The 24,708-nt window shown below is 47.2% G+C and overlaps 8 protein-coding genes across 8 annotated transcripts; 4 read left to right on the forward strand and 4 right to left on the reverse strand.

Moving 5' to 3' along the window:
* Positions 1-467: 467 nt before the first annotated feature.
* nimT (putative tyrosine protein phosphatase MIH1) lies at positions 468-2,302 on the reverse strand (the record flags this gene model as incomplete). The annotated part of the gene is made up of 4 exons (XM_057092184.1): positions 468-1,578; positions 1,636-1,861; positions 1,926-1,990; positions 2,064-2,302. The coding sequence occupies 4 exons, from the start codon at positions 2,300-2,302 to the stop codon at positions 468-470; spliced, it is 1,641 nt and encodes a 546-aa protein (XP_056943358.1).
* Positions 2,303-9,109: 6,807 nt separating this feature from the next.
* N7483_008758 (DNA-directed DNA polymerase POL5) lies at positions 9,110-12,320 on the forward strand (the record flags this gene model as incomplete). Its single annotated transcript, XM_057092185.1, has 5 exons — positions 9,110-9,481; positions 9,548-10,121; positions 10,179-10,990; positions 11,056-11,355; positions 11,412-12,320. The coding sequence occupies 5 exons, from the start codon at positions 9,110-9,112 to the stop codon at positions 12,318-12,320; spliced, it is 2,967 nt and encodes a 988-aa protein (XP_056943359.1).
* Positions 12,321-13,102: 782 nt separating this feature from the next.
* Positions 13,103-14,341, forward strand: N7483_008759 (DUF2786 domain-containing protein; the record flags this gene model as incomplete). The annotated part of the gene is made up of 1 exon (XM_057092186.1): positions 13,103-14,341. One exon carries the CDS (start codon positions 13,103-13,105, stop codon positions 14,339-14,341), a length of 1,239 nt encoding a protein of 412 aa, XP_056943360.1.
* Positions 14,342-15,214: 873 nt separating this feature from the next.
* On the reverse strand, positions 15,215-17,080 carry N7483_008760 (cytochrome P450; the record flags this gene model as incomplete). The annotated part of the gene is made up of 6 exons (XM_057092187.1): positions 15,215-15,651; positions 15,712-16,323; positions 16,399-16,467; positions 16,516-16,621; positions 16,678-16,794; positions 16,856-17,080. 6 exons carry the CDS (start codon positions 17,078-17,080, stop codon positions 15,215-15,217), a joined length of 1,566 nt encoding a protein of 521 aa, XP_056943361.1.
* A 776-nt stretch (positions 17,081-17,856) lies between these two features.
* Positions 17,857-18,757, forward strand: N7483_008761 (putative pyroglutamyl peptidase type I; the record flags this gene model as incomplete). Its single annotated transcript, XM_057092188.1, has 2 exons — positions 17,857-17,964; positions 18,032-18,757. 2 exons carry the CDS (start codon positions 17,857-17,859, stop codon positions 18,755-18,757), a joined length of 834 nt encoding a protein of 277 aa, XP_056943362.1.
* A 247-nt stretch (positions 18,758-19,004) lies between these two features.
* On the reverse strand, positions 19,005-20,255 carry N7483_008762 (uncharacterized protein; the record flags this gene model as incomplete). The annotated part of the gene is made up of 1 exon (XM_057092189.1): positions 19,005-20,255. The coding sequence occupies one exon, from the start codon at positions 20,253-20,255 to the stop codon at positions 19,005-19,007; it is 1,251 nt and encodes a 416-aa protein (XP_056943363.1).
* Positions 20,256-20,447: 192 nt separating this feature from the next.
* N7483_008763 (Zn(II)2Cys6 transcription factor) lies at positions 20,448-22,496 on the reverse strand (the record flags this gene model as incomplete). The annotated part of the gene is made up of 1 exon (XM_057092190.1): positions 20,448-22,496. The coding sequence occupies one exon, from the start codon at positions 22,494-22,496 to the stop codon at positions 20,448-20,450; it is 2,049 nt and encodes a 682-aa protein (XP_056943364.1).
* An 879-nt stretch (positions 22,497-23,375) lies between these two features.
* On the forward strand, positions 23,376-24,548 carry N7483_008764 (MOSC domain-containing protein; the record flags this gene model as incomplete). The annotated part of the gene is made up of 1 exon (XM_057092191.1): positions 23,376-24,548. The coding sequence occupies one exon, from the start codon at positions 23,376-23,378 to the stop codon at positions 24,546-24,548; it is 1,173 nt and encodes a 390-aa protein (XP_056943365.1).
* Positions 24,549-24,708: the final 160 nt, after the last annotated feature.

Consider the following 24,708-nt stretch of genomic DNA (forward strand, 5'->3'; position numbering starts at 1 on the left):
AATTGATAAAATCGCATGTCCGAATGGTGTTGATAACACGAGGAAAGGGGGTAGGAAAGGAGAAACAAAAGAATCGCTGAATCGTAGAGAAGTCTCCGTGGCAAAAAAAAAGAGCCCAAAAGAAAAGAGAAGACGGTATCATCATCAGATATCTCGCGAGGCAAGGAATATGGTTGATAAAAAAGGTGAGCTGTCGAAATCGAGGCGAAGATGTTGGGTATGTGCGCTATGCACAGGTTGAAAGATCGGTATCGCAAGCCAAGCTACCAGAGTCGATCATTGCGCCGATAGCTAAGAAAGAAAAAAGAAAATGGTGGTCGAAGAGCTTTTTGAAGCCACCGGGAATCAAGAAAGGGAATTGATGAAAAAGAAAAATGCCACGGAATGAAAAACTCCTCGCTTCAAGAACAAAACAGAAACATTGGTATCCGTTGGGCGCCGTGAAAGCAGAAAGCACAAGAAGATTCTTAGTAGGAAAGCATACGCCGACCTGGGGTACGGTTGGGCACCGGGCTCTCAGCGAAGGGGGAGCTCATCAGACGACTGCGATCGTTATCAAATCGGCACCGACCAGTAGGGCTGTCCTCCATCTGAGGGGAGTGCTGGCCAAAGGCGAAAGTCTGAGCGCGGTTCAACTTGGAACGCTGCTTAACCTTGCCAAGGCCACGCTCACACGCGAACTCGTGCTCCTTTGCATTCATCTCGACATAGTTCTGAGGGTAGCAAAGAGAGCTGTGCTCAGCATAGAAAGCGCTGTATCCACCCTCAAGGATGTACATGTCCGGGTAAGTCAGGTGGGGGTAAGTGTCAACGTTGACAGCACGGTCATGGTGACGGATGTACTTGGCCATGATCGGCGCACGGTGGGCAGAGTACTCGCAGTGTAGAATCAGGGCAGTTCGGGACTTGGGCGAGTTGAACAACTCTCCAGCGAGTTGATCCTTGTCATTGTAGTTCAGGGCACCATTGATGTGGCCACCCTCATACTCATATTCGAAGCGGCAGTCGACAATCATAATGTTGTCAAACTGGTCATTGAACTTCCCATCAAGGAGCTCCAGCATGGTGTTCTTGTCGATGCGAGGTAAACCGTCCGCCCGATCCTCAGGTGTAAAGTGAGGAAGCTGTGGCTGGGGCGAACTTGTAATGTCACTGATGGACTGTAGGGGTGCATTTGTTGATACCTTGGCCTCTTTATCGGCAATAACATCCGCTGGGTGCTCAAACATACTCAATGACCGACGGCATTGCTTGCGAGGGCGCATCAAGGGATGAGAGGGCTTGCGAATGGAGTTAGGAGCGGGCGAGCCGCTGCTACGAGCATGTTGGAAGGGTGGCCGCAGACGGGGCGGTGCCAGGCTACTCGAAGAGCTGTTACGAGAGCTAGTTCTCTCTTGAGGAGGAGAGTCACCAAACATATCCTCCAGAGATGTCGAGGTACTCAGAGATGTCTTAGCTGTCTGGGTAGTGAATCGGAAGGGAGCCTTGGCCTCAGGGCTAGGTCGGTTCATCCCAAGCTGGAAAGATGCGGCTTTGCTCTTAGCCAAGCTGGGTCGAAGGAAGGCAGGACGACGTCTCCTATTCCATTCATTAGCCGACTTTTCCCGTGGGCCAAGCACATTCGAGCGCACGTACTCAGGCGGACGGTTGGTCGGGGCTTCCATGGGAGAAGCCTGCAACGGGCTGGGTGCAGCTGACCTCACTGGAGAATCCATGGGAGTAGTCAATGGCGAGGGCGAGTGCACTTCAATCTCTGTAGTCATAACGAAAGCAGGCTTGTGGGGCAAAGGGCTCATTTCCATGATATCCAACCCAGGTCCAGCAGGAGAAGAAGGCAACGGTGGGGTAGTCATAACATCGTCTGTTCATGATCTTAGCAAACATACACGACACAGCGCTTTGTAATCGATGAGCAAACGACTTACCACGTCCAGCCTTTGCAAGGCAATTCGATGAGAACAAAGACCGTCTTGGTGTTACCAGTTGCGGGCTAATTATAGAGTTAGTCTTTAGACTTCTTTGATGCCCTGTGACCCATGCTTTCATCCCCGCACTTCACGAACCTTTGATCAATGTGGAAATTCTGTGAAAGGTCTGCTGCCAAGCTAGCAGCTGGCGATGAACCCTGCAACGGACCCATGTTGAAGTAATCCGCCCCAGACTTCCTCATTGACAGTTCATTGAAGTTGAAGCCATTTCCAAACCCAGACAACGGATACGAAGTAGGAGCATCAGCTCTGAAGCAACGACCAAACAATGCAGGACTGGGCTGCATAGCAGCCAATGGAGATGAATGTTCCATTTTCAACAAAATTCAATATCAACTGGTCCAAATTCCGAGCCGGGAACACACACGAGATATGAAGTAGAATCCAGAGAGACGATCATAAAATAATCCGAATCCAGATTACTGCTTGCAAATGCTGATTGCTCTGTTCCTTTCTCCAAATATGACTCCACAGCTATCAGGCGTAGACTGTCGAAATCCAATTCCTCCTCAAACGGTACTTTTTTCCCGAGCCGCAAACGACCAATTCGTATTCCAAGCTACCCAGTACCAAGATTTCCCAAAACCCCCAGAAACCACCGGTGGCGAGGAAGTAATCGTTAAGCTAACGTGAAGGAATTAAAGAGGCATGGCCGAAAATGCGGAGTAGGTTTTTTTTCGGCGTAGTCGGAAGCTGCAATTGGAGAGGGGCCGAAGAGCTCGTGGGCCTGAGGGGGCGATGCAGTTACAGGTGAGAATGTAGTTCCGGAGGATATGGAACTATGAAACCACGGGCGGAGGTCAACGTTAGTAAAAGGAAAATGTCAAGAAGGGTTGTCGTGTTGAAAAATGTCGTGATAGAAGAGAGAAAAGAAGAAGAAAAAAGGTGGAATAAGCGGTTTGAAGAAAGAAACCTCGTGAAGCTGAAGGGATGGGTCTGTTGCAATGGCAACGCAAGTGGGGAGGATCTCCAGATAGGGTACGGATGTTGTATGGTAAGAGTATCAGTGTCAGTATTACCGTAGTGTATCAACCTCCAACAATTCTTCCCATACGTAATAATGCGGGAACCCGGTTTCTCTACTATGAAAAGTGGGACTTCTACTTCGTGCTGCTTTTTTAAAATAATCTTTTTATTTCCTTGGTATGCAATGTATCTATGGCTTCATGTACTTCTACTCAATTAAGTATGGATTTTCAGGTTTTATTTTCCCCATGCTTTGCTGCACAGGGGGGAAGAAGATTGGACGGACGTACCAGTACGGGTAGTGTTCTCACTTTGGCCCCAGTCTGGTTGCCCGGGCTCCCTTGCCGCCCATCGTCCAGACTACCGGCTGCTCAGCAACCCCAGCGCCTATCAGCGACTTAATCTTCATTCCTTTCAACCAGGAAAAAAAAAAAGTGCACGGCTTCCAGGGGTTAATTCAAACACAGGGAATCCTTGGCGCCATGTGTCTCGGACTATTACTAGTAGTTATTAGCTATCAGCCTGCTTAAACACTGTCAGGTACACTACTGTTCGCATGGTGATGTTTTTCCCCCTGGCCTAGTAGACCCGAGAATATGGGGAAAATCTTGGATATCATAAAACATCTCCCCAATCTTGAACGTGAGGGGATATCCATTAAAACTGTTCTTAGCTGTTCGGTTCCATGAAACCATAAAACGGTTTTAGGGTTATACTGCATTATGGTGTCCACCTTGTATAGAAAAATTTTCAGGTACGGGCGGAGCATATACTATCCTAAGCCTCCAAATGGATGTTCACAGTACCTCATCCATGGGTCTCTTACCATTTGTACCCACCGTAGAAGGAAAAAAGACTTTTTTTTTCTTTCTTCCTCGTCTCCAAAAAAGATCCCGTGTGTGCCGTCGCAGAGCTCAGCTGAAAAAATGGAGCGAGATCGAGCCTAAGGAGTCAATGCTCCACTTAGGCGTTTCCACCCGTTCGGAAAAATTAGAGCTTCAGGAACAAGTCAAACGAGGCCCTGATGCAAGTGATGCGAGGATCGTCCATGCAAGGAAATGCATGACTGGAGGGTTTTCCAATGGAATGACCTCCCCCCCAGATTCATGTTCATGTAAGATCGCAAATAAACTCAAGCAAAACGGCGATGATTGACCAATCCCTCGACGTCACTGCGCAGTCCCATCCTCGAGAATGGCATTGAAACCTCTTTGTCGAAACTCCAAACTTCAAAAAAGCTCGGACTTCTTCGGTATCACCGAAATAGGTAAAACCCCCAGAGATGTTTGGAGCTCGTGAATGGTGCGTTGTAACTTCGTGACGATCATTCCCATTGGGAGCAAAGCTAAAGTGGGTTTGCATCCGATAAGAGATTGCGTACAAAAATTCCCGAAATTGAAGATAATCTCATGAAATTGGCCTACGGTGATGAGGATCGATTCCCCGGAGATGATAGCCGAGGCACTGATTGGTGTGACTCAATAGGCGGCGCATGATGGCCATACAGAGAGTTCGTCCCTGCATGATCATTACCCGAGTGGGCGGAGGAACGCGATCGGGACAGCTCGTTTACCCCACTATACTGCCCCAGCTTGGAGAAAGGTTCAAGATAGAAGACAAAAGGTAGCATTGAGTAAGGAATGGAAGGTTATCTGAAAGTCCATGAATGGCATTTCACGGTTTTGAAGCCCTTAGTGAGTGATGGCATAGTTCATACCATCATACCCTTACTTGCATTCCGGTTGATCAAGGGTCCGCGAGGGGACCTTTCAATGTCGCGCATCCCTTGAGCCCCTTCGCAGGATGTTTCTGGTATTAATTGCTATCCAAGGACGTGGGAGGGAATCAACACCCAGTGCTTTTGCTCGTCGCCCGGCCAAACCTCGAAAATGGGGTATCCTCGTGTGGTCTCCCGAGATATCGGCTCCGATCGTGGTGGATGACGAGTCCCTTCAGCTGGCCGTACTAGGCACATCGCTAAACAATGGAGCCATAAAAACATTGTTTCCGAATCACGTCACCAGCGCTTGCTAGCACCCATCTGAGATCCCCGTCAAGCGTGAATAATGAACGCATTGACCAATACCTGGTCAGTCGCAACTACATGGGACGCTCGGTTCAATGGCGTTGCTCCATCTACAAACTTAGTGGATGGAGCCGATGGAGATATCAGAAAGTGACCAACCAAAGCGAGCAAACCAGAATCGATCAGGCGCGCCATTTTCGATCAATTCGCCACCATGCTATATGAAGCGGCTCTTTCATGAACTTGAAACTCCTAGTCGATGGAGCTAGCATGGATCTCCCACCCAGTCACAATGGGACAAAGAGCTGAGACCAATCCTAGACCCCACGTCTTTCTATTCTGGGCATACGAGCAACCCCTCTTTTCGAAACCCCGAACTGGTTCTGATTGTCATTGTCTCCATTGGATAGAATCCTCATCAACATGCATGCCGATTGATCCGTCCCAAGGTGTAACCGCCGTGACGCATACATCTGGCTGCAGACTGCGAACCTCGTACCCCCGTAGCAGACACAAACATTGCGGTGTGAACTTGCACGCTGTCCTCGGGTGCTCCGGGGTAGCTTCGGGAGCACTCCGTAGAGTCGGTGCATTTGCTTTGTCTCTTCTCCGAAGTGACCCCATGCTGGTCCGTGGGGCTACGTCACCTTATCATCACTACTCCGTATCGACATGATCCGTCAATTTCATTTATTTTGATCCACGATCTAGACGGTGGGCATGTTTTGAATCCGGGAAATCAATGACCGCATGACGTTTATTTGATCCCGAGGTTGTTTACTTCGTACAATCCGAGTGTTTTGAAAAGCAAATTTTGACTTTTTTGGGTAAGACGCGTCGTGAGTTGCATCAAGTTGTCTCGATGGGCTCGCCTACTTCACCCATGCATGAGAGTGCTCCAATCATACGAATCGGCTGCATCCTCGTAAGCTGACTTTTTTTTGGACATCCCGCTGGGATCTCTTGACCGGGGTAGGTGGTCGGCCAGTCCGGTCTGTATCTTGCAGGGCTGCGCCACGACCTGCATCCCCAAGAGCTAAGTGGGGTTCGGGGACAGCCCACGATGATGTGATCCGTCATCTGCGTCACAGCGCCATGTGCAACGGACCAGTCGTCTTGAGTTTCCAAGCGATATGCCTGTTGTAGCTGCGGGGTCCATCACATCTCATGGCATCTGGGATTCTGGGCCTTGGGGTTCCCCTCTTCATTCTGTCTTATCGTGATGTCAATAACTTCTTTCGCATTGAAAAGTAAACAAAGAACAACGCGAACTCTATGCGTAACCCCGTGATCATCACTGACATCAGAACAACAATCAATCTTGATCAAGATCTTGATTTTAACAACTTCGATCTCTCATCTGCGTATGGAGTATCGTATTCTGTTTCCCCTGGGTTTTCTGTATTCTACAAAACTTGAAATACCCATACCATCATCTCGGAATAATCTCTTTAGCTCACATTTTGGGTATTATCACCATCTCCCACTTTTTATTTTTCCCGGACCCCATTTATCCCCCGGTCATTTGTCACTAAATTCTCCAGCCCGGCGTCCCCGATCTGCGGCGCTATTGAAGCCCCGGCTGCCATCACCCATGCGACCAAACCCACCTGGTCTTCGTGCCTGTCACTATACCACACTACCAAGCCGCTGTCCCCCCTGCCCAGGTGCTATTGTTAAGGCTAGCTCCTTATTCAGTACTTTCAGGCCCGGTCGCACTCCACATGTGCACTAAAATCGCACAGCCCGTATGGTGATCTGAGTCAGCGACCGGCTTAACTTTGGGTAAGTGTTTAACAATTCAGTATATGACCATATTACACGGCTTGCAGAAATAGATAGTGTAACTAGCGGATCCAGATAGATCAGAGACCATCAATTCAAATATCCAATATCCAATGCCTCATATCCACAGTAATGCAAATCGCAAAAGAAAAAGAAAACGGTCATCCAAAATTGACATGTTCCAATTGATCTATCCAAGACTTATTTTTGGGGAGGTGCGCCCAACTACGAGGTACAGTACATCATTCCCGTATGATGTAGCGCCCAACGGACAGATAAAAAAGCAAATAAGCCAATTCACCCTGATCATCACATCTCTTTCCCCTATCTTGTACATCTGTTGCCGCAGCCGAGCCCATAGTACCATCCACGCGGTGTTCAGCGCATGCGATCTATCATTTCCGGTACCTGTCATCCGCGCGGAAACCGAGACGCATGGCCCCCTGAGAGACCCACGAACAGCACGTCGTGTCACTTCTACGTATCGTGTTCCACACAACTGCAATAGAAGGCTATTTTCGTCAATGATTGGCAATTTTCTTTTCTTTTCTTTCTTACGTGTTTCATGGGTAGCCTGGTCGCCTTGAGTACTAAGACGGGGCGAAAATATATAAAGCCCGTTGCTGGGGTTTCGTTGGTCTCGCCCCACGATATATCCATTTCACCTGGACACTTTGCATCCATGGATCAATACTGCGGAGTACACGCCCACCGGCCTTCAATGTCTCCAATTACTAGTACTGTCTAGCGAACCTACGCAGATGGTTTCCAAGGTTATCGGTCGCCGCTAGCAGCACACTGACATCTGGATACACGATTTCGGTTTTCGAATATACTCTCGGACTGTACTCTGCTGCCTACGCAGATGCATCAATGCACATGAACCTTGGAATAATGCATCGGTACCTCGGGAAAACGGGAACTACTGCGTACTCCTACGCACTGTGACTGCACAGAGGACACCAATACATTTGAATTCGAACTCAGCCTCATCCATCACATCTCATATTTTCGGAGCCATCCAACCTTGGAACCCGCATTACCCGAAAAAAGAGAAGTCGAATGTTTGATCCATCTAGACTCTGATTCATGGACCTGACGCTTCATTTTTCAGTGATCTACACATGCATCTAGACCATTCCTTCGAATTTATTCTTAACGCCCGATCGTCGACGCAGGTACCCCCGACAACGCAAGATTTGGAGGATCATATCGGGCAATTGCAGAGGATTCGGGGTTCAATTAACCTGAGAATTCAAGAAACGACTATTGTATCGAAAAGTTATTATTTCTGGTCCGGCGGAGATGTCAATTTTGTTGCGCCGTGCTACCGTGACGTGGTGGTGCCAGTGTGGAATTTCTTCGGGGTGGGATCGACGCCGATTGGACTTGCTTGGTGGCTCCAGTTGAAATGTAGATTGCGAGTATATTGGTTCTTGGTACTTACGGAGTATCACTTGCGGATTTCAAAGTTTGGTAAGTTACTACTAGTACTAACTGATTGAAAATTTCAACTTGAAGTTTCATTTGTAGATGTATCTCCTGTTCATTGCTCATATGGTTGCTATGCCACTGAACATGAATAGGGGTATACAGCTACCGGTAAAGGGGAATTCCGGAAGAACTCCGAGTCGGACTTGGCTGATCTCAATTTGAGGTCGTTGACACTTGTTCAATAGCTCAAGTGCGATTCAGAGGTCAACTGGTCGTCCTTCAAGTTCCCAGGTTCACACTGCCATTTTATAGACATAGTGACCTGACCTACATAAGACCTCACTGACAGGCAGTGGAAGGTGAGTTGATATAGTACGTGCCATGGGGATGGATGTTATCGATGATGGACCAATGCTACATATACTAGCATTGATTTGAATGCTTCTCCAAACTTGTTGGAATATTAGTAGTAGTACATAGTACTACCTAGTACACAAAGCTTCGTAGGTATGTAGCGCTGTCATCTGAACTTTCGTTATATATTCATCCCGAGGTCTCACACTCAAAGAATCACGATGTGGCAACTTGAACCATTGACCTGCACCACAACCTGAACAGCTTCAAATCAAGCTTATACCTTTAATTGTTATCATACTAGAGTGATTCAATGAATCTTTCATATCTAAAAATGGTATTTCCATCTTGAAGATTAATTCAGTCTCAAATGAAGTAAATCCTTATCAGCTTATCGCAGCACGCTAGTCCGTAAATGGCAACCGCCTCCCCGAATTTTCTGCGCCGCAACGAGCAATGCACCCCAGGAATCATCCTCGCGAACAGCTCCATTGAAAGAGCTGTGACCTTGATTGTCACGTCAAAGCATTCCAGGCACTAAGCCTTTTCATACGCCATGCCGCCCAACTTCCACGGCCCGAAAAAACGACGTCGCGAGCGTTACAATGTCGATGTGAAGCTCGTCGAGATCTATGAGGACCTGGCCAGCGAGAAAGATGAGATCCGGCTCAAGGCTGCGCAAAGCCTCATCTCGCAGTTCACTCCTGATCAGAACCCCACCGATGAGCAAATCAAGAAGGTGCTGCTGAGACTCTTTCGCGGTCTCTGCAGTAGCCGTAAGGCCGCTCGAATCGGTTTCTCTATTGCCTTGACCGAGATGCTCACCCAGATCTTTGCTGTTAAGCGCGAGGGCTCGGAGCTTGAGCTGGTGGATGCACTCCGACTCTGGGAGTCACAGTCAAGCACATCTAATAGCGAGTCTGGACAGGTGAGTTGCACTCGAACTATATAGGTTTATACAAGATCAGCATTAATGGAGAACTCTTCAATACAGGAACAACGTGACTACATCTTTGGCCGTCTGTTCGGTGCCGAAGCCATTATCAAATCCGCTGTCCTTTTCGAACCCCACGCTGTATACGAACAATGGCCCAAGGTCCTCGGTCTGGTCTTCGAAATCGCCCAGAAGAAGCCCTGGCTTCGTGAGGAATGCGGTTGGATTGTCTACCGCCTCGTCTACGATCTTTCCGCTCGCAATATGGATGCTAAGTACCTGGAAGCGGCTTTGGAGGGTTTGTGCTCTCATGATCTGGCTCGGTCGCCTGAGGGTGTTGCCGTTTGGCTGGCGGCCAAGGACATGTTCCCTGCTGCCAATTTCCCTAACAAGATCTGGAAGCACGATGACCCATTGGATACGAAGGAGCGCAGCAGCTTGGCAAAAATCATGAAGGAGTCTTCCACTGAAGAGGACAAGGGTGAAAACAAGGCTAAGAGTTCTGGTACTTGGAACTCCAAGTTGCACTTTGCCTGGGATGCGATTATCTCGCGAACCAGCGAGACCACCAAGTCGAAGGAATCTAAATCCTCTCGCCTGTCTTTTGGTGAATTCTGGACTGAGATCGTGGACAGTAAGTCAATACTTGAAATAACTCTTCTGGTCGCACGAAGTTAACTTTTTTTTCTAGACGGTTTATTCGCCGCCTCATCATCTGATGAACGCAAGTACTGGGGATTCCTCCTCTTTAACAAAATCCTCAACGAGGGCTCGCCTCAACAGGCGGCTCAGGTGTTCACCAAGAACCTTGTTCGCTGCTTGACCAACCAACTTGCCGTCGAGGACCGCTATCTGCACCGCATGGCTGTCAAGGCCTCCAAGGTTATTCAAACTCGCGTCTCCAAGGAGCCTGGCTTTGCCGCGGCAGCAGTTAGTGGACTTATGGGTACTGCTGGAGCTGTGAACTTTGATCAGGCCACAAAGACAAAGACTATCGAGAAGATTGTAGCGGATGCCAACAATGAAGCTCTGGCGGATATTGTCCCTGTGTTCGGCAAGCTTCTCAGTAACCCTGGTGCGGATGATGACAAGACCGCTGCATCCAACCGTCAATTCATTGCTGGTCTCCTTCTCTCAATCGTGCGCGCAAAGGCGGCAACTGGAAACAGTGACTCTGAAGAAGATTTCCAATCGATCCTAGAGCAGATTTTGTCTATCCTTGTCCGATATGCATACTTCCCCAACACCGCCGACGCTTCCACAGCCCCACAACCTGCCCTATCAGATGCAACTCAAGAGATGCTGCGCAACCGTGTCAACTCATCATTGAACAGCATTCTTGCATGCCAGAAGTATGCTGCGACAATCCCATACGCCGTCGTGAAGCAGATCCGCGATGCCATCAAGTCCGAAGAGTACGGAAAGTTCAATATCAACATGGATGATAAGTTGCAGGATTCAGTGAAGACTGCTTTTAAGTCCTTGAAGAAACTGTCTAGCAAGGTAAGACCCTCTCTGCTACTTTGTCAACATTTGTAGATCTTTTATTAACACTCTCACGGGAAAAGAAGGGCGAGGCATCCAGTCTTTCTGCCTTCAAGCTCCTTTACTCCATGACTGTCCTTCAGGTCTACAGTGCTGATCCCGATGCGGTGTCAATGCTTGAAGAGCTCGAGTTCTGCTACTCAAAGTTCATGGGCGAGTCAGACTCAAAGAAGCAGGACACTGCCGATGCATCTGATGCACTTGTTGAGATCCTGCTCAGCTTTGCATCGAAGCAGTCACAACTTTTCCGCCGCATGAGCGAGCAGGTCTTTGGTGCATTTGCTGATCAGGTCACTGAGAACGGTCTGGAGTCATTGATCTCGGTATGGATACCCTACGAAATTGACATTCAAGAGTACTGCTAACTCATTTTTAATAGATCTTGGAAGCAAAGGAGAGTCTTGCTGGACAGCAAGAAATGTTTGACGAGCAAGACGATGATGAGGATGACGTCGAAGAAATTTCAGGTGACGAAGATGAAGAAATGGCGGATGCTTCTGACCTCGACAGCGACGTCGAAGTCGTCGAGGCAGGTGACGCCTCTGAGCCCGAGTCCGATTCAGACGAAGAAGAGGCCTCAGATGACGACGAGGAAGACGCCGCTGAAGTCGCTGACTTCGAAGCCAAGCTTGCCGCCGCGCTGGGTACCCACCGAGCCGACAAGGATCTGACCGCAGAAGAATCCGACTCAGATGCTGACATGAACGACGACGAGATGGACGCTGTCGATGAACAACTCGCCAAGGTCTTCCGAGCTCGTTCTCAGGTCACCTCCAAAATCAAGGACAAGAAACACGCCCGCGAGAATATGGTCAACTTCAAGAACCGTGTTCTCGATCTGATCGAGATTTTCGTCAAGAAGTGCCACTCTAGCACCTTAGCTCTTGACCTGATTCTTCCTCTTCTCCGACTTGCGCGTCGCTCTTCTGTGAAGCAGATCGCTAGCAAGGCTAATAATGTACTCCGCGAGTACACCAAGTTGTGTAAGGGTTCCGCGATCCCGAAAATTGAGGATGAGAATGAGCCCGTCTGGGAGCTTCTGCGCTCTATCCATAAGGAGGCTAGACACAGTGGCCCACCCGCTCATGCCACTGCTACTAGCCAGGCCAGCTTACTGGTTGTGAAGGTTCTAGTTGCGCATGATAAGGCTGCTATTGCTGGTGTTGTGGATGTGTATGCTGACACTCGCAAGGAGCAGCTTTGCAGTACTAAGTGCCATGTCCAGCCTTCGTTCTTCACTGACTGGAACAACTGGTGTGTTTCAGCCAGCAAGCAGTTGAAGAACTAAGTGAAATAAATGTGACTTTACATGGTTTTATATGTCCATGGGGCGTATCTGTACAGCAGCGTTATGATGATAGATTTTAGGGAATGGATTATTAAAAAAAATATTAACAAGTTTTCAACGTCAATAATTCCTCTAATTTCAAGTACTTTGCAAGCGAGATCGCCAGTGCCAACCCTACAGGATCCACATGCAAAAGCGACTACACATCTACAAACAGCCTCCAGTCATGCCCAAAATTAGAAGACAGTGACTGGAAGGCGAAGGCATTCTTGCAACCATCTCCTGATGCCGAACTCTGCCTAGGGGACCAGGTTATCACTCGATCGGAATCCTGGGAGGCTAATTTGTTCACCGGGTTTGATATTTCGATTGAGTTGGGCATCCATGGAATTCTCATGGCTTGAGCGGGTGTTGGCTAGGTATATTATTATAAGATTAGTTTTGACTCTGATTATTCCTTGATTTTGGAGAAGACGAGTCATAATTTCATTGTTCGAGGCGTCATTTTACATTTTCCTCAGTGTTAGCTTCGCTTCCATCTGCGCGCCTTCATCACAAAGGACAAGGATAATAGGCCAATCACTGATCCCTCTTTTCATCACATTGACAGGGTCCCCTGCTAGTGCCGCACGTACGAAAGAAAAGTACGAGGCAACTGCCTATTAGGCATCTGTGCCAAAGGTCTTTAAGCCCCCAACCTCTCAGCTCGTCCCCTTGTCTCTCGGCTCTCCTTATCTCTCCCCTAATATTCCCTCCGTTCAACCCCAGTGCCAATATCGAACATGCCTCCTTCAAATACCCGACCGAGAAAAAAGAAGAATGCTCGAAAACCCCTTCAGCGTGCCAAGATCACCCAGCTAGCCACAGACACCCAGAAGTCCCAGAACTCAGTGGACCAAAAAATCCTTGACAGGATTCAAAAATGCTTAGCACGGGCATATCACGCAAATTCGTCTGAGGGAGAAGCGAAAGCGGCTCTTTTCCTATCACAGAAACTCATGAGCCAGCACAACGTCACTCAAGCTGATATTATGAAAGATGACAACACAAAGAGTCACTACGGTGGGCAGAGCGTTGTGGAAGTTAGAAGAACGGATGGCAACAAAATGAAGAAGGCTGTACAAGAAAGCTTTGTAGAGAAATTGACTGGAGCCATGTGTACCTTCTTCGATTGCAAACTCTATGTCAGTGACCTCTACGACTGTATCGAATGGACATTCTATGGGATTGCTCCGAATACCGTCGCGGCGGCAAAGGCATTCGAGATGACACATAATCAGATCTCGGTATGGGCTTGTGAATACAAAGGAGGTACACCGTCATTCAGTTATCGTCTCGGTGTCGCCGATGGCCTTGTGGCTATGGCGAACCGAGAGAAAGATAAAGAGCTACAAGCAGCAAAGCGCAAGGAGCTGGAATATCAGGCTGTTAAGAAGGAGGAAGCCCAAAAACAGTCATCTCAAACTTCGCCTTTCACCGTTCCTCCGCCACCCACGCCTTCCTCCGATAAACTCACTCGTATCTACGAAGAGGATCAGTCAATGGGAGATATCAACGATCCTTATGATGGGGAGATGGACGCAAACGATGGATTTGGCTTCGACTGCGATGTCAACTCCGGCATCCAGATGGACTTTAGTGCCAAAGATATTGAAACCATTGATCTACGTGACGACGATGATGATATCATCAACAGACTGATGAAACGAGATCCAGTAGTGGGGCCAGAGGTTGTCAGTCTTGACAAGATTCCTGAGTTCAAGGCAGAGCCAGAGGTTCCCGTGAAATCCGAGCCTGCTGCTCAGTCTGTATCTGATGTCTCTCCATGGGAATCGAGCATGCAGCTCGTGCAGTTTCGACAAACGGCAGATCAGGTTGCGACTGATTATTTGAGCGGACAAGGTATCAAACTAAGCCGTGCTTCGTACAGAGGATCCACGGCTATTCGAGATGGAGATGCTTACCGAGAGGGTCAGCGGGATAGTTTGAAGATTGATGTTCGTAACCCGGAGATGGCCTGAATATCAAATGGAGAGACTTTGCAAACGTCTGAAGTACAAAAAGTGATTTTTTTTTCTGAGGAGAGCACTATGATGTCTGTGAAATGAAAGACATAGTTTAAGCTCTCCTAGCATTTACTGTTTCTGATTTTCCTGGAAAGACAAAACAAAAGCAAGTTTGCGAAATCCTCGGACTTTCTACACTAGTGTATTAAGAAAATTTGAACATGCTATAGTCCCATAGTAGTAGGTAGGCCTCTTTTTCTACTTGGGTTCCTGCACTTTTACTCGCCGCCTGGCATAATAATAGACGAGGGAAAAATCAACCTACAGCTTATCCCTAGGGCTACTCGTTACCTATACCCACTTGCATAGCAGCTAGCCTTCCCTTCTATGTAGGTAACCCTGTAGGTACCTATACATCTAGAAGGGTGGATTGTCAGTCTTCTGCACATGTGTAGATACTACTGACTGGGTAGGTACTCAAGTACTATGTGAAAATGCCTGCCTGAGAGGATATGAGCATACCTGGGCATGTGCAGGCACAGTATACCGTATAGGCACTTACAAGTTAATTTGATCAGGATGATATACTATGTCCATCGAGCGGCGCTTCCTAGCTGAATACCTAAGTGCTGAAGACATACGGAGTACCTTTCCCAAATTCACTGCTACAGTGCCGCGCGAAGCGCGGCGTGAGGACTTGTAAAAGCCTGATGACGTGAGTGGATGATCAACTGAACCGTGACATAGAAAAATAAATTATACACATAGCCCAAATTTGAACCCAAGACTATACAGGCGTAATAATTAATTTCAGTGTTGAATCTGTGCAAAAGCATGCGATTGAAGATAGTCCACTGGCAGGATTTCACAACACAGCTAGGAAGATACCTATCCCAGTGCTGAAAGGTCAATAGCCGGATCCCGAGATCGGAAAAGTAGCTCAACAGTGGGATCAGTGATGATCTCACTTCCAATATCAAAGTTTTTTGGCCGTTCCCGACCATCCTGTAGTTTCCAGTCATATTTGAGTAACAGGTGAATAAGTAGGAGTTTGGATTCGTTCGCTGCAAAGAAACGACCTGGACATGCGTGGACACCATGCCCAAACGCATAACTTTCCCGAGTAGTCGTCACGAATTGATGTCTGTGCTCATGACCTGGTTCCTGGCGTTTCTTCAAAAATCGATAGCCGTCGTATCTTTCAGGGTGGGGATAGACGGTTTCGTCAAAGTTGATATGTGCTGAGACGGCAACTAGAGCTCCTTTTGGAATTACTGTACCATTTGACAGGGAAACCTCCTTGAGAGTAAGACGGTTTAAGGATGCTTAAGGCACATGGAAATGTCAGTATATGGAGTGGTCTAGATGGAGTAGATCGAACTTACTCAAGCTAACCGGATGGATACGTTGTGACTCTTTCATCACACTATCCATCAACTTCAGCTTCAATAAGCTGGATTTCTTCAGAATTCCATCCTCGGCAATCATGGCGGCAATCTCATCGCGAAGGGGTTGGATATACTCCGGGTATGCAGCGAGGTCGTACATGATATTCGTGAGAAGGTTAGAGGTGGTATGAATAGCGGCTAGGGACAGACCAACCTGGCCGCGTGTCATGTCAAATGGCAGGTTGCTGGTTTTCGAAATCTCCTCAAACCAGTCGAGAGCATCAGTATGGGTACGAGGTGGGCCATCGGGAAGCAATGTCCCATCACGAATCATGTGGCGTTTTTCGACTTCTCGTTTCACAATACCTTGGGCGATGGACAAATCGGCACGGACTTTTCGCATGGATGGTAGGAAGTGGTGAACTAGTGGACGTAAAATGGTAGGCCATTGTCGTAATTCTCGGGCTCCGTTGAATGCATCGATTGTGTAGTTGACAGCCACGTTGATCCAGTCTTCATTGCGACAGACGCTTTCACCGAGAAATGCCAATGTAGAGATACGCGCGACCATGTAAGGGACCTTGTGTGAGAAGTTGTACGGCTTCCACTCTGTGTTGGACAGTGTAGTCAGCATTAAGAATTTCATACCATGTCATAATATTTTGTCCAGAGGTCATGCCATACCATTTGATATGGGGAATGTATCTTTCACTGTAGCGGCCGTTTCCTTGGAAAGGGGAATTGTCAAACCGCCTGTATACCTATTAGATCAATCATATCAAAAGCTTGGGGTTCACATACCAAGCGCCTGAGTTAACTTGATCCGGACCGAGTCCAAGAGTACCTGGGATCCGCCATTCGGATGAATAAACGGCTCGAAGCCAGGAATGCGACCAGAGAAGAAGTTCTGCGTCAATATTAGTTACCATCTCTCATGTATTTTTAATGATAAGGCACTTATACTTTCTCAGTGGCACCTTCAAAGTCCAGATGGGGATGGTTCTTGATTTCATCAATATACTTCGGGTGTAGAATGATCAATGATTTGGTTGCCCCCATGAGTTGGAAGACATCCTTGCCCTGTTTGTTAATCAGTATTTGTGATATCTCCAAGGACCTATTTAGTTAAGATTTTTCTCACCCTCTCAAACCCTTCAGCAATCAGAGAGCGAGCCGACCTGTTAAATCTCGATTTGGCTTTTTTGTTGGAAAGATCCCACCAGCTTTTACCAATCAATGGAATTCGTAAGTATGGAATTTCCTCAGCCAGATCCTCCCAGAAGCTAGAAATCAGAATCAATAAGAGAGCCACACAAAGGCCTTCAGTTAGATAGGGGAAGTCCAGCAACTTGGCAAGAAGAGCCATGAGGTAAAGCGTGGATTTGAAAAGAAATAATCTGTCAATACCCCGGGCACCGACATAATTTATAAGATTGAGATAATAACCTTGGAATCATGATGCCAGCAATCTCCGCCAGTCAGATCGAGCCTGTTGTAGATTATTCGGGTTTCGTCCAAGCATCCGAAATTGTCACTCCACTTCAACGCACATTGATCAGGTCACGGGTATAGCTTGCTCCGACAAAGAGATAAACCCAGAGTGATCAAGAGAGAAACTCTGTAGACTGGGGCAGCTCGGGAACTGATAATTCCGAGAAAAGTCTCAATAGCCCTTGTTATTTTGTCATTATTGATCTCGGCTCAAGTCAACGATCCCTGCCCTAAAAGGGTATCTCAAGGGTACAGACTGAGGCCAGGATCCACCTCTCCATGACTCGAGTAAAGCCAATCAGCGTGGACGGAATAGTCTGAGAATTGGTAACACATCGAAGGTGAAACATGGAATGAGCTGTGACTTTTGTGTATCTGCAACAAGAAGCATCCTTGTATGATCAAAATGAAAACATAAGCCAAGTTGTAGACCTTACCTAGTACATCCATAGATGGAAAGTCCAATCAGGATGCAAATGATGCAAACCAAGATAAGAGCCAAGACTTGAGTTTCCCCGCATTTCCCCTTCTCCAAACTTGAACCTCATGTCTTTCTACATTATTGAATTCTGAGAACTCACTCTTTTTTGAAGTGAGAAATACTACTTTCAAACTATATTGACTTTGTTCAAATCCAATATACAAGATAAAATGGGTGACTATGGTCCCACAGTCCTGCCTGACCACTCCACCCAAGTGGATCAACCCTTACAACAGGCTCCCTCCAACGAGATATCCGTGCTAGTAACAGGCTTTGGTGTGAGTGATCTGCGCCCGGACCAGAGAAGTTTCCGATTCCGATTCAATAACCTCATGGTGCAATTAGCCTTTCAAAACCAACCTCGTGAACGCTTCTTTTCTGATCGCTCAATCGCTTCCTTCGTCCTTTACCTTCCCGGCTCCTAAGAACAGCCACGAAGCCGATAGACGAGTCATTCTACATGTTCACCCGTCCCCTATACCTGTTGCCTATTCGTCCGTTCGCGAAGCTCTTCCCTCGATCCTGAGTGATTTCGAAGCAGCCAATCAGGGTCGACGACCAGATATAGTGATCCATATTGGGATTGCGTCACCAAGGCTGTACTACTCCGTCGAGTCATTAGCGCATCGCGATGACTACAATATTACGGATATCAAAGGATGCTCTGGTTACGAGGATGGAGAGAAGATATGGAAGGATCTCGGACTACCAGCGATATTAAGTCCGGGTAAGGCTATTCCTCTTACTCAAGAACAGGAAGATGAGCAAAAGAAACAGGGTGTTCGGAGCGGCCCGTGCCCGCCCAATGACAATTTCTTGGGTACTTGGAAATCGAATGCGTCTGCTGGGCTGGATCTTCGAATTTCTCATGATGCGGGTCACTATCTATGTGACTTTATCTTTTATACTAGCCTGTCATTGGCTATGCAGAAGGGCCAGGATCGCAATGTGCTGTTTTTGCATGTTCCTGGGGCAGCAGAGGATGCAGATATTGAGCGTGGTCGTGAAATCACTCTGGCTCTGATTAAGACTATGATCACTTGTTGGATCGATGATAAGCATTCTGCTTAAATGAGGCTTTGCATAGTAACATGCCGTTTTAATCGCATTTTATCAGCGCGCGGTGTCATCTTTCGGGCCTATATTATATCAAGATTAACATTTTCATCATATATTTGCGGATCAATTGCATTCTTATTTGTCTTATGGATTTCTAACGATAATGAGGTTCAAAAATCTATCATAAAAAGATCAATATACACATTCACTTGTACAAAACAAAGACCTCCAAAAAAGCTTCCAAGGTTCCAGCGCATCATCACTCAGCCCACTCATACTCAGGAACCTTGTACTGCTCACTATTGGAAAACGAGGCTCCGAAGAATCCTTGCACAAGATCCAAGATGCGACTCCAACAGATGAATGCGAATACCCAATTTCGCAGCCAGACTCCCCACACAGTTTGCGGAGCAATAAAAGTAAGAACCAGTGGCGGGATCTTCGTCAGTTCAGTAATGAGAGGACGCATCTGTTCTTCATACGCCTTCAACCCAGCCGCCACATTTCCCTCACATTTCGCAATCTCCCCAGCCAAGATATACGCTCCAGCCATTGCAAGACTGGTTCCATTACCAGTTGGACCACCCGCATAGCCGGCGTCACCAACTAGTACGAAACGCCCCTTAGAAAGAGTCGGCATTTTGACCTGGACAATTTCACTACCGTAAAAGTCCTTCGCTTCGAACATGCCCTGCATAGCCTCCTCGCATTTCCAGCCCATACTCTTGTAATGACTTGCGACAAACTCTTTGAGTGCATCTGTGCCGCTGGCTTTGGCGTCACGAAATCTTCGGGTGGACTCTTCACCATTGTTCATCAATGTCAATCGATTCACACCTGGTGAGTCGGGGCCTATGGCAATCATGCGACCTCCTGGTGCACTGTAGGCTTCTCCAACTGTGCTTCCGTTGAGAAAATCTTGATTGACAGAGTAGTAGACTGCCCATGCGTTGGTCGGTCGAACATGGTCTCGCACATTGCAATCAAAACCTATAGCTCTGGTTCGGGACATCGCGCCGTCACAAGCAAGAACGAGGTCATATTCTGTGGTCGGATACCCGTTCATGAATTTGACGGTTATGGGGCCATCCTCTGAATCTGCATGCATGGAGACGACCTGCTCGCCGAAAACATACTTGACATTTTCGTATTCGTTGCTCATGTCATGTAGGATTTTTCCGAGATCTCCACGTAGAATCTCAAATTCAGAGATCATGGATTGCTGGTCTGGGTTTCCGGTAGATCGTAGGGTTCCGTATAGTTGACCGTTTCTTCCGACCATGCTGGCGCCGTCCATGGGGACGAGTTTGGATCGTACGGCTGCTTCCATGCCGCTAATCTTGCGCATAACTGAGACTCCGACGGTGCGGATGTCTATGTTTTGACCGTTCATACGTAGTTGAGGGAATCGTTCGATAACTGTGACCTTTGCACCGGCTTTGGCTAACCAGTAGGCTGTTGTTGGGCCTGCGATGGATGCGCCCACAATGAGGACTCTCAAGTCGGACATTATGATGAGATGAGATTTGTTTGTGACAAGATGCTGACTGACAATTTTCTGGAAAATTGAGCTCATTAAATATGATTTGCTGTAAATCGAGCTTCGCATCCTTGATATAGAAGCCCGAGATATCCGGGTCGTTGATTGGTGCATGAGAAGGATAGCTCGGGGCCGAGCTTTCAGCCAATCACGTAGGTCATACTATACAGCGTTGTGATCGTGATCTTGAATTAAGTCATTCCAAAATATCCAATCATCTGCTTCAAGATCAAGATCCTGAATAAACTCAAGGGACAGATTATTCTTCTTATCTGATGAGATCCAGGGGGGTGACATTGTATCTGCCGAAGGATCACTAACGAGTCGCCTTCGCAACTTATCACTTCCTTTCTGTTCTTGCAGAGATCGCAACGTAACAATAAATTCTGGCTCCCTCACCTTATCGCTTGTTGGATGAGAATCCCATGCTTTCAGTGTGAATCGTCTAAGTGCAGTATGCAGTGCGGCCTTCGACACCATGAGATCCTCATGATTCTTGTAAAGCTGCTCAATGATCTTCCAGGCAGTCTCAATCTGTCCAACCGCGAGCAGATCGCGTCTTTTCCAGATGGTACTCAGAATAAGAACGAATGAATCCCATGTTCCCCACAGAAAAAATGGCTTGATGAACCACTGATATTTGCTAAGTCCCATATGAGCATGCACGGCCGCATCAGTATCCAAAGTTTTCTGAGCCAACTGAAAGGTGTCCTTCCGCTCTGCATCAGTAGCAGTCTGGTTAAGAAGCCTTCCAAATCGAACCTTAAGCCTCATTGCCGTGATTCCAGATCGGGCCAATCCCATCGTAAGAAAATGAAGAGGATTGACAATGTCACAGTAGCGGATAAATTTCTCTTCTACTTCGCGCTCAGCGGCAGCGACAAGTATGTTAATCTCACTACGCTGGTTAGGCATGAACGGCCCAAGGCAGTTTGGCTTGCCAGCGCGAGCTAGATTCAGTCCCACGCATGCACGCGATAGGCAGAATATCATATCAGTTGCGCCTTGTTTCTCTGTAGGTTTTTCTGTCATTCCAGGCCAAATTTGATCATCGTTTATGTTCAGAGGGTGTCGAGTATCCCATGATTCGGGAAGAGCAGTCATTTCCGTACCGGCAATCTGGCTTGCTCGGCCGTCCATCGGGAAAATCTGATAGAAAAGTCGTCGTCTCATCTTAACATCGAAGGGTGATAGTCCAAGCTTTTCTGCGTCTCGATGAAGACCCATACGAAGGGCTATGCGAAGCAAATTCCCTGTCAACATCCAATATGTGTGTGGATCGTATGATGAGCGGCTGGTCAGAAGAGAGAGGAAGAAAGCCTGCAGGACAGACATTTCAGTGGTCTTGAGAAATGAGGCATTCACGAGGGCTTGTCGAGTGGCCATATGATATCGTGGCATCAGAGTAGGTCGCGCCTGACCGAGTTTGTCGATGCACTGTTCCTCGGTCATGGAGAAAATTGCGGCGTGGTATATGGCAAATAGCAAGCATTCCTCTTGTCTGGACGCTGTTATGGGATCCAAAGAGACACGCTTAACCATTTCCCCCGTTGATGGGATATGCAGTGCCTTGCAAAGTGGCTCAATACTTTCTGCATAAGTTTCCCACATTATCATCGCCATCGTATGGCTTGGGTGGAGATCAAGGAGGCTCCGCTGCATTCCTAGGAAAGCTCCTGTGAATGGATCTGGCAGCACGGTAGCTGAATCATCAGGAGTGATTTGATCTGCTTCTTCATCATCCGAGATGTGACGAATCTCCTCATCTCCAAGGTTATTCCAAATATGGCTCTCGATGTATCTTGATTTTCCTTGACTCGCCCTTAGTGTTCCTGTTGCCGTGCCTGAGTTGAAAGGGCTGATAGACCCCACGGGTAGCGGCAATTGTGTCTCTTGTGGAATATCATCAACGACATCTGAATTAGCAGTATCAAGCAATCCATGCTGTGCCAAAATCGACTCGTATCTGGCGACTTTTCGAAGTAGATCATCGTTTAGCTTTTTCTTGCGAGCTCGAGGTGACTCATATGAACACTCCCGTCTTGTCTTGAGGCATTTGGAGCATGCGGGGCTAATCTTGTCGCATCTTAATTTGCGTATGGCACAAGCCTGACAAGCATGTCTCATGATCTCTCGGATGACATGGCCGGGCTTAGGAGGAGCTGGGGCGATTCGGACAAATTCTTGCCTGGTATGACTATCAGAGGCCATTGAACATATTTTTGGCTCTGAGAGAATGCTAGCTGGTTGTCTAAGTCAATATTTTGAGACTATAGGTCAGAATTATCAGACTTGGTTCATGAACCCAGGTTGGATGAAACGCACACGGATTGGATGTATGCAGGACTCAGGACTCAGGAGCATTCCAAGGATCAAGTTGTTAAATGGACACCTCTTGACAAATTAGGCTTAGCCTGTACATAGTACACGCATCTCTTTCACCAAGGTAATCAATGAGCTACACGATGTATTCTTGCCATCTACAGCTGGAGCCCTGTGATAAATGCGATGATCAACTCGTTACTATGCAAGATATGCAAGAAAATCAATGTTTTTGTAGGGTTTCGCCGCTTATTGAGACAGGTTTCAATTGTAGGAGGAATACGTTGAGTCCGAGTCTTTCTTTACTCTTTACCTTCAATGTTTGCTCAAGAGCCCGTTAAACCTAGGTTGAACTCGCTGTTCCTTCAAGTTCCATTACGGTCTCTACCTCGTTCTTTTGCAAGCGGCTATACGGAGTATAGACCCTGAAACCTGCCACAGGACCCACTCATTAAAGCCTTGCTGGGATGTGGAAATGGAGTGTTCATGGACTGCATATCTACACAAGCAAATCAGATACACACGGAAGAGATTTCTGGAGACCCACGAACAAGATGAAAAGAGAAAAACAATATAATTATCATTCGGTAATAAGAAATTCAAATGCTTGTCATTTGACGTCACCGATATATCCGAGGCGGCACAATCCGGCAAAATCACAATCTACTTAATAGTATTAGTATGACTCTTCCCGTCATCCGTCCAAAAAGCAAAAAAAAGGATTCCAAAGAAATAAATCAGACCAATCGACACTGGCAATTCGAGGTCATGATTGAAGGAATACCAACAACCTCAGTCCTAGTTCTAGGATTGATACTCCTCCCAATCCTACTCCTCCCAATCCTACTCCTCCCTCAATTGAAGGGATGGATCAGCAATGGCAAATCATCACCAGGAAATCTACTTCCACGCTTACGTCTATGGAGCTGGGGACCCAAGCAATCCAGCGAGATCATCTCGTTATGGATGTACCCAATTAAATCGTGTCGGGGATTCGAAGTGCAGCAAGCCACATTAAAAGAACACGGACTCGCGCTAGATCGACGCTGGATGGTAATTGATTCATCCAAGAAAAACGAGTTCATCACCATTCGTCAAAATGCCAAAATGACACTTATCAAAACTGGACTTAGTGATGATGGTCAAGAACTTATCATTTCGATTCCAAGTCCAGAATCAGAATCTCCATCTACTACCAAGATGAACTCCATTCCTATCGAAAAAACATACACAACAACAATTCGAATCCCAGCATACCCGACCCAGGAATGGCTTCAAGCGAACACGAAAATCGCAAATGTAAATATCTGGGGCGAGGATACAGATGGTTACATCTATGCTGAAAATATCAACGCCGTCTTCTCTTCTTTATTGGATCGTCCTGTCGCTCTAGTCTACAAGGGTCCTACGGCACGTATTGTCCAAGGAAATGGTGCACCAAAAGTGATCGGTCGCGTTCAAACAATCGGGTTTCCGGATGAATTCCCAGTCCTCATTGCTTCTGAGGCCTCGTTAAAGGAACTTAATACAAGGCTTAGAGTTGCGAATGCGGATCCGATTACTGTTGAGCGGTTTCGCCCGAATATTGTTGTGAAGGGACAGAAGGCTTGGAGTGAGGATTTGTGGAAACTTGTTCGGATTCGAGATGCGGATGCTAATCCTAACTCTGGTGCTGGGTTGAAGAATTCGCCGCTGGTTATGGATATCGTGACGAGGTGTGGAAGGTGTCAGGTTCCGAATGTTGATCCTGATTCGGCGGTTAAGCATAAACGTCAACCGTGGGATACGCTTATGTCGTATCGCAGGGTGGATCCGGGGTTGAAGTATAAGCCTTGTTTTGGGATGATGGCTGCGCCGAGGAATGAGGGGGTTATTGAGGTTGGGATGCGGGTTGAGGTTTTGGAGGAGACTACTCAGCATCGGTATATGAGTGGACTTTAAATGTTGAAGCTTGTGGTCAAATACTGGAGGAGTTTTCAAATGCGTTGAAATAAGTATGTATTTTGTATGTCTCGTGAAAAAATATTAATCATTAAACCGCCCGGGCGCCTCCCCAAACATTAAGTTCATTAAGTGCAAATTTAAACCCGCTCCATATGTC

Source organism: Penicillium malachiteum (genome assembly GCF_028827825.1).
Source record: "Penicillium malachiteum strain IBT 17515 chromosome Unknown utg000004l:1.0-4883003.0:1.0-4884900.0, whole genome shotgun sequence".
NCBI classification, from domain to species: domain Eukaryota; kingdom Fungi; phylum Ascomycota; class Eurotiomycetes; order Eurotiales; family Aspergillaceae; genus Penicillium; species Penicillium malachiteum.